Source organism: Sceloporus undulatus, chromosome 7 (assembly GCF_019175285.1).
Source record: "Sceloporus undulatus isolate JIND9_A2432 ecotype Alabama chromosome 7, SceUnd_v1.1, whole genome shotgun sequence".
Lineage (NCBI taxonomy): Eukaryota > Metazoa > Chordata > Lepidosauria > Squamata > Phrynosomatidae > Sceloporus > Sceloporus undulatus.
The window spans coordinates 46,134,372-46,143,512 of record NC_056528.1 but is presented as its reverse complement, the minus strand read 5'-3'; the positions used below and the strand labels follow the sequence as shown (position 1 = coordinate 46,143,512).

At 43.2% G+C, this 9,141-nt stretch overlaps 1 protein-coding gene across 1 annotated transcript; it reads right to left on the bottom strand.

Annotated features, from left to right (window-relative positions):
- Positions 1-4,130: 4,130 nt before the first annotated feature.
- On the bottom strand, positions 4,131-7,492 carry LOC121937336 (syntaxin-3-like). The gene is made up of 2 exons (XM_042480459.1): positions 7,480-7,492; positions 4,131-7,370 (listed from the first exon to the last, which is right to left on the bottom strand). Exon 2 carries the CDS (start codon positions 7,253-7,255, stop codon positions 6,356-6,358), a length of 900 nt encoding a protein of 299 aa, XP_042336393.1. The 5' UTR covers positions 7,256-7,370; positions 7,480-7,492; the 3' UTR covers positions 4,131-6,355.
- Positions 7,493-9,141: the final 1,649 nt, after the last annotated feature.

The window sequence follows — 9,141 nt, the reverse complement described above, 5'->3', positions numbered from 1 at the left end:
CCAGATGGGGACCATTGGAGGATATATTTTGTGGGGGAAGCCAATTATTTACTTTTCTCAATGGACGTTCTGTTGGTTGCTGACATTACCAAAGCATGATTTTTTCTCCGGTAAAGAATTTGAGAATTTCCAAAAACTACCTTTCTTTCATCTTGGAGGCCAGTTTGAATAAAGCATATTCTGGATTGCCAAGATGAGTCTACGGCCTGTTACAGACTGCCCAAATAAAGCTGCTTCGAGTCTCTTTGGAGGTATGCTATTTAAATGATGCATGGGTCCTAAGAGTCCGGAGGTCACACCAAAGCCACACTCCATTCCTAAGCACTAGAGTGCAGCTTTGGTGCAGCTTTTGGATTCTTAGGACCCATGCATCATTTAAACAGCATACCTCCAAAGAGACCCGAAGCAGCTTTATTTTGGCAGTCTGTAACAGGCCTACGTTCCTTGGACTGCGGAGTTGAATCTTTTTTAATACGGCTTCCTCCAGCATGTTGGATTATGTGTGTCCAATTTGTAAGCAAGTTAATTTATATAGGAAAACCTTTGCGCAGCAGTGAGCAGCTTTTAGAAATATAGAGGATTCGCTGCTCTTCAGCCATAATTCTCCTGCCAATAATGAGCTGTCAAACTCCATTCATTACTATGAATGCATTCATTCATTACAATGAATTGGATCTAAGGTGTCACGATGGAGGAGGGAGGCAGGGCGGGGAGAAGCAACCAAGAATCAGGAGATTTATATTTAACTCTAGCGTTGTTTACTCTCTTTGTATAAAAGGTGAGCAACATGCTGTTGAGGAAAAGGCTGCGTTGTCATCATTGCAGTTGTCATCATTGCAGGGTTGCCAGATATCAGGGCCTTGCCTTGTCTCCGGTTTTCATGGGACCATCTCCAGGAGGGATGGAAAGGGGCAAATTCTCCAGTTGCAATGACCTCAGCTCCAGGCAAGAGGAAAAAGATGGATGCAAATCTTGCCATATAGAATCATAGCATTGGAAGAGACCCTAAGGGCCATCCAGTTGAACCCCCTGCCATGCAGGAATACACAGTCAAAGCACTCCCTGTGGCCATCTAGCCTCTGCTTAAAAACTTCCAAAGACGGAGATGCCACCACACTCGGAGGCAGCGAATTCCACTGTCAAGCAACTCTTACCATCAAGAAGTTCTTTCTAATGTTGAGGTGGAATCTCTTTTCCTGTAGTTTGAACCCATTGCTCTGTGTCCTAGTCTCTGGAGAAGCAGATAACAAGTTTGTACCATCCTCAATATGACATCCCTTCAAATATTTAAACAGAGCTGCCATGTCATCCCTTAAACTCCTCTTCCCCAAGCTATATGTGCCCAGCTCCCTAAATCACTACTCATCATAAGGCATGGTTTCCAGACTATTCACCATTTTGGTTGTCCTCTTCTGGACGTGCTCCAGTTTGTCTTGAATTGTGGTGACCACAACTGGGCACACTTTTCCAACTGTACTTGGATAGGAGTCCGCCAATGAGTACCAGGTCTTGTCGGTTATATTTCAGAAGAAGGAACGGGTGGAACCACCTCTGAGGATTCCTCTCCTATGAAAACCCAGTGAAATCCATGCGGCTGCCATGAGTTGACAAACAACTTGAAGGCACATGCACACACAAAGAAGAAGGCAGTAGGAAAAGAAGAAGAACCCATTACAGATGGATAGGCTCAGTCCTGGAAGCCACAGCCCTGAGTTTGCAAGGCCTAAGCAGGGCTATTGCTAACACTTGGAGGTTCCTCATTCATTGAGTTACTATCAGTCAAAGTCAACTTGACAGCTGTTAACAATAATAGAGAGCAAGCCAGCGTGGTCTAGTGGTTTGAATATTGGACTAGGACTCTGGGAGGCCAGGGTTCAAATCTTTACTCACCTATTGAGTGACCTTGGGCAGGTCACACTATCTCGGCATGAAAGGAAGGAAATTACAAACCTCTTCTGGATAAATCATGCCAAAGAAACCCATGTTAGTGTCATTTTAGGGTTTGCATAAGTCAGAAATGACCTGAATGTACACAAGAAAATCACAGCAGTGAGTATTCAGTGTTTTAAATTCTGTCCCCAAGACAGGAAAACCATGGCTTAAACACCAACTAGAGAATTAACTTCTAACTAGACGCAACTACGGCAAGCCCACTGGGTCACTTGCTGTACCATAAGTCAACAATTATGCAAATCCCATTTATTTGATGGATCAACCTTAGCTGAGATGGGCAACCAAGTTTAGATCTATAGCTGCTGGATAAAGTATGCACATAAAACCCATTCACCCATTTCGAACTATCGATTCTGCCTTTTTGTGGGTATGGAACTACATAGTTATGGACCTTCCATCTATTCCTGAAGTTTAAGTAGATATTTCTTTGCAGATACAAGGGATAAAAGATTGACCAACATTAATGAAAGCTAGTATTCTTCTCAGCATGTTAAAGTATACACCTCATGCCAAAGCCAATGCTTCTGCAACATATCTGCAGAACTGAATTGACACTTGCTTACCCATAAATATCAAATATGTACCCATGTCCGTAACGGGTTTAAATATGTTACTCACACCATCATCTACTTTTGCAGTGACCCCTGGTTCTTCTAGCCATAGTGTGAGTTTAGCCTCGAGAGTCTCATTAACATAACTGAAAGCAACACACAAAAACATCGCAATGACCCTTTGCAACCATGCTTCTGTGTTTGTGAGATAACAATGTTGTTTCGACCTCATGTTTTATCCTGGTTCTGTTTTTGTTTTTGTTTGGGGTTGGGGTTTTGTTCGTGTTTTTTTGGGGGGGGAAGAATGGCATTGACTTGTTCAAACCTCATTTATCGCTAAATCACCTTTCTTCCTCTCTCCTTTTGATTTCCACTAGAGCTGCCATTTAAGTGTATCTGGGGAAACCTGTAATCTTTTGCACAGCTCTTAAAGTTCACTTCAGAGGATGAATATAAGCACATGCTGAAGCCATTTGCCACTGAGCTGTGGTAGGATGATGCTCTGAGGTCGGCAGCATGATGCCACCACTGCTCAATGATGGGTGGCTTCAACAAGCCATTGGCCTCATTCCCACTTACAAAAAAAAAGCGGTTTGAGATCCGAATTGATGGATCGATTCGACAGCAGAGTGTTGTTCCCTCTACATTTGTCCTGATCACATTTTTCCCCTGTAAAATAACCCACTTGTGGTTCACATTCATGAATGAATTGGTCCAAAATGGACCCGCTCCAGACGGCCGAAGGGCAAATTTAATTGATTCCGATCCGCATTTAGTTCACACTTGTGCAGAATCGATTTATCCAAAAAGACGCAGAAAAGATCAGCATCATTAAAAGTGCAACATTTTAAAAAACCCTATTTTCTACAGTTTTCACAGAGCCTTCTTTGGTTTTATTCTGGAGTGTCAAAATGCTAAAGTACCATAGCAGTGCTACACTAGTTAAACATTAGGATGGTTTTGTTTTGGTGCCACCTTTTCTATTTCCTTCACCCAGTCTCTGTTGAATCTGTGTCCTGGAAAAATAGTTTTGTTTACGGAGTTAGTTTTGTTTGGTTAGTTCCGGAATAATACGGCCGAGCAGAGATAACATTTCATGTCAGAAAATGCTGGACTCATTTAAACTGACATGGGGAGTAGAAATGAAGTGGCGTTGGCAATGCCAGGGGTTCCCAGAAAATGCTTCGGGATGAACACAACGTTTATGTAGATCTCCAAAATAAAATTAGTTTTGTGCAAGGAAAAAAACCTGGCACTCCAGAGACATTTTGCTCATTTGAAGGGGCTCTTCCTTAACTCTAATATCCTGATGTTAAATGAAAGGTGACAAAAGCCATCAAAAGATGACCCTGTTCCAATGGTGGGATAAATTGTGTCCTTGCAGATTTGGTTGGAACACATTTTCCTTTAGCTCTAATTTTCCCTCGGGAAATCAGAAGCAGCAACTTATTAAGGTTAAAGTGTTACTTTTTTGAAGCATACGTTGGTGTTTTTTTAGAAAGGAGATGGCATCAGGACTACTAAAGCGGTTAGCAAGAAGCACCAAGGGGCAAGGAGTGGGCATAAGGGAAGAGGGCTTAGGCCATGCAAACTTGAAGCAATACTGGAGCTCAAGACACATTGTTGTTGTTGTTGTTGTTGTTGTTGTTGTTATTACCTGCCTTTCCCCCAAAATTGGGACTCAAAGCAGTACAGAGTCTAAGAACAATACAAGGAAAACCATACAAAAGGTGAGCATTAATATAGAATTGAACTGTCACAGTCTTACAGTATCTCCAACATTTCACAGGTGAAAACCAGGACATGAATGAAAATATGGTCAACATCACAGACGTTATAAATAAGGAAGAACACACAAGCAAGGAGAGGTTGCCACGGTTTACTTTTGTCTGAGCCCATTGGGAAGGAGAAGACATCATCCACTTCATCTCCAACCATGTTTCCTCGCTGCTTCTGACTTTAGCTGCAGTTCTCCTTTAGGGCTGGGGTAAAGGTGGCATGCTCTCAAACATTTCATGGGTGAAAACCAGGACACATGGTGCCAAGTAACGTCAGAGCATGGTTGAGATGGAAAAACATATTACAATAAAGCAGAAGAGTCTGTAGCAGTTTGCTTTTGCCTGAGTCCACTGGGAAGGGCAGGTTTCCTCCCATTCCTCTTCCTTTGCTGAGCCAACTGAGTGCAAACCACCTTTGCACTTTGAACTCAGTTTGCAGCAATTGAAGTAAGCTGAGGACAAAGAGGCAAAGTGGGAAGAGGAGGACATTTTAAAAGGAGCTTAAAAGGTGGAAGGGCACAGGATAAATTGGGACTCTCCCTTTTCGAATAGAAGATGGTTGGAAGGTATGGGGTCATTATCCCACCTCCGCCCTCACACTATGAAAATACAAACTCAGCGGAGAAGACCTGTGTGTATCCTTGTGTAACAGGAGACCAAAAGATGCGGGATATCTCTATATTTACACAGAGATAGATAATGTAAACGTTGACACCCTTAATTCATACAGTATAGTATTCCCGATAAGAGGAAGAGCAATCTGAATCATGGTTGTGGAGTTCTTGGGTGTTTTTGCTTTTCCTTTAATGGTACAATAACCTCGTCTTTGATTGGAAAAACAGCCCCCTCTCTTTGTTCATGTGGACATGGATTAAAACTACAGGGACACAAACCGCAAGAATTAGCAGCAATTCCTTGCAAAAATAGTAATAAGGAGAAGAAAAGAAAGGCTAAGGCCGGGGGAGGAAAAATAGAACAAAGTTTGATCCCAGATTACAAGTGCATTCTTTGGAGCAGCCTGAATTACAGTAATTCCCAGAATTAAAGGCATGGCAATGTCAATCCGCATCAGTATACAAAGGGATCTTTTAGCACCTTTGAGACTGGGAGAAAGAGGTTTTGTTCTGTATAATAAGAATTTATTATTATCATTATTACTTTGTAATAGCATATGCTTTTGTAGACTCAGTAAACTTTAATAGATGCATTTCATAAACTCAGTATAGTTCATTAGATGTATCTAATATGAAATAGACTGAGTCTATGGAAGCTTATGCTACAAACATCTTTCTCAAAGCTGCTACAAGCATACTCTCTATAGTAATGTGTAGAGTTTAACCGAAGCTAGAAGTCAGCTACGTCAACCCTAGATATTTTGTTGGCTAAACTGAAACCCACATCGTATTCTGCAGCCCACTCTTAGATCCAAAATATTAAAACCTTCTGATGAATCCTTCAGAATCAATGTAGAATCCTGCCCACCCAAATCAGAATACTGTAGTACCCTAAGCATGTCCTTTTCCTTGCTGGATGGCAGGACTAGCCCTGTGTTTCCCAAGCAAAGTCTGTTTTGGAACAGACAAAGGCATAAAAAATGAGACAGTGTCTGCAAGCATGTACTTTTTTTGGAGCTGGATGGTGACCACCTGAAACATATGTTGAATCCTCCACTGCAAGTAAGGTCTATCTATTGCTTTTAGTCACAACTAGCTGAATGGAACCTCCAGACATATACAAGACACTGTATAACAGCCATTAGAAATGCCCAAATGGAGAGATGTGTCACCTCCATGGCCTACATAGGGCTTTGGCTGTGCATTGTCAGAAATAGGATACTAGGCAAAAATAATCTGACCTAGAAAACCTCTTCCTATGTTCTTAAAAACAGAACAAAACACTTGACAATCTCTGTCAACACAGGAGTGCATTGTACAGTCTTTCTGGATGCATCTGCCCCAAAGACGTCCATTCACCCTGGACTGACCTGCATTGATGTGTAAATCAAATGCTCTGCAGTGCTATCTGCCAGTGCTTTTTCCCTTCAGAGGAAATGCCCACCTCCCAACTTTTGAGTCAATGCACCACACTTGAAGTTGCCAGGCATGAAATGCATGTGCAGCAGGCACAGAGGCTGAGTAATGCTGACAATGCCGCAGAAAAACGCGACTGCCGCTCGTATTTGAGGGCTTTCTTGACCTCCTCGTTTGACTGGGAGATGTAATCGAGGGTATGGAGGACATTGTACTCAATGCTGTTGATGGTCTCCCCCTGTTCAGCCACCAGGACCTCAAAGTGCATGAAGAGGGAGTGCAGCTCACTGATCTGGGCCTCCAAGTCAAGCAGCTGTTGGTGGCGCACTTGTGCCATGGCCAGGTGTTGCTTGGCTTTGAGCACTTCCAAGTCTTGGCCCACGATGCGCGGTGCCACAGGGCTCTCCACCAGGCGTTTGATGTCCTCCTCCTGGAGACTCAAGCCAGCCAGTTCTGTTTGTCTCCTGATTTGCTCCTTCAGCTTCTCAACGTACTGGGTCTCCTTGGCATAATGGTGGGTGATGATCTCGCGATAACGGTTGATCAGGACAGAGAGCTGGTTATGGCGGATGCGGTGGATGGCCAGCCATTGCCGGCTGTCTCTGGTGAGGGACTCTTGGATGTCATTGAGCTTTGGCTGAAGGGTTTTGGCCTCACTGGTGAAAAAGTCTTTAACCTTACCAAGCTCTTTCTTCTGTTCGCAAATGCTTTCCTCCGTAGTACAGCACAGTACCTGCTGTTGCTTCTTGTCAATGTTCTCCGATAACTCTTCCAGCTTATCCAGAGCTAAGGAGAGGCTGGTGATTTCCTGGAACACTTTGCTCATGAGATTGCCTTCCTCTTCCTTGAAAATGGGGTTGTTGAAGGAAAGAGTCGAGTCCAGATCCCAAGCATCTGCGTCTTCATTCACTCGGTTCTTCAGCTCCTCTAATCTGTCCTTCATCTTCAGCTCTCCTCCAAGCTGGAGGCATCTGTACAAGAGGAGGAGAGTCAGGCATGCCCATTAGCTTTTACAAGGATTCTAAGAGAGTTTTGGAACTTTTGCGTCAGTGAAGGCCCTTAAAAAAAAGAAAGAAAGAATGAGAAAGGAAAACTTCCCTCCCTTAAAGCTATTGCAAATATTGACCCTGGCCATAAGCATCTAAACCAGCATTTGCTCTCTATCACATGGTTAACTCCGACCGGCTGGACTAGATTCCATGCCAGGTGTGGGTGGCACGCAGCCCAATGGCAGAACATAAGCTTCAGGAATGAACTTTCTGAGTGCAGTCATGGGGAAACATGAAAGCGAGGGAGGGGACATTTCAAACCAGACTCAGCCGACTCCAAAGGTGACCCTACGGAAACATGAATTGCCAGCATTTAATAGCCGCAAGAAGCTGTGTGTGTATTTCATGAATCCACAATCACATTGTTCATGCACAGGAATGAATAAAGGCTCAGCTGATTTTTTAAAAAACAAGTTGCATCATCATCATCATCATCACCATCATCATCATCATTAGCTGGAAGTACCTTTTTATGTTGCAAATGGATGTTAAATTTCCTGGACTTTGAGAATCTCCCAGCAGCCGCATGGCCAGAAGGAGAAGGTGCCAGTGTGCAAGAGATACTCCTCCGTACCATCTGAACTGATTTGTAAAACAGCAAAATGCAGGCCTATGACTAACATCTTCAATTTTTTCCCCTCCTGTATGGTTTGTAACATCTTGCCTGATGAAGAAGCCAGTGGAGCTTCGAAAGCTTGCAACATGTATATTGTGCATTTTGGTTGGTTATCACTGTTAAGTGGATTTTTGATGTTATTAGATTTGCTGCATGGCCAACACAGAGCCCTCGATGTTTTCTGGAATCCTTTGGGTTAATCTCACTTAAAGTATAGACCCATTAAATTGATTGTTCAATGGTGAGTCAATACATAGATAAATCCAATTAATTCAATTACTCCATTCTAGTTGATGCTTTTTTGTTATTAACTGCCCTTGCATCAACTTCAGCTCATGGCGACTCTGTGGATGAAATGACTCCAAATCCCTCTGGCTCAACCTTCTGCTCAGGTCCTGTAGGCCTAGGTCCATGTCCTCCCAAATTGAATCTAACCATCAAACTTGTTTTCTGCTGCTACAGAGAACAGGACCCAGAGCAATGGATGGAAGTGCCAGGAAAAGAGATTCCAGCTCAACATTAGGAGGAACTTCCTGACAGTAAGAGCTGTTTGACAGTGGAAGACACTCCCTCGGAGAGTGGTGGAGTCTCCTTCTTTGGTGGCTTTCAAACAAAGGCTGGATGGTCATCTGTTGGGAATGCTTTGATTGTGTCTTCCTGCATGACATCTCTTCTAACTCTATGCTCTTATGAGGAGTGTGGGATGCTGAGCCATTCTGAAATAATCTGGCCAAACTGGGCCACCACACTGAGCCTCTTCAGGCATTATCAATCAGGTGTTTACTCAGCGATTAACCACTACAAATATTAAGGCAGTGATTGTCATTAAGCTGTTCAGCCTTACCAGAAATAATAAAGTCTGCCTGCAATCTGCCATATGTACACTTGCCTCAAAGTAAGCTCCACCAAATATATGGAGCTTTAAGTACACAGTCTACGCACATATTGTGTTTCGAAGACTCTTCCTATTTGAGGATGTTTCAATGACAACGGATGGGAAAAGAAATCCACCCACTCATTGCAAGTAGGCAAAATTAACAACAACCTGCCTACCAATGTCAAGGCCTTACAAACAGTTACAAACACCTTACAAACAGTTCTGAGGTCTATCGGTGCAGGTAGGGCTGGCAGGGTGAAAGTCGCCAAGACTGTTATTGTTGTTTT

Bases quoted from the DNA above. Each gene is read 5' to 3' on its own strand.
- LOC121937336 (XM_042480459.1), bottom strand. From the start codon at position 7,255: ATGAAGGACAGATTAGAGGAGCTGAAGAACCGAGTGAATGAAGACGCA.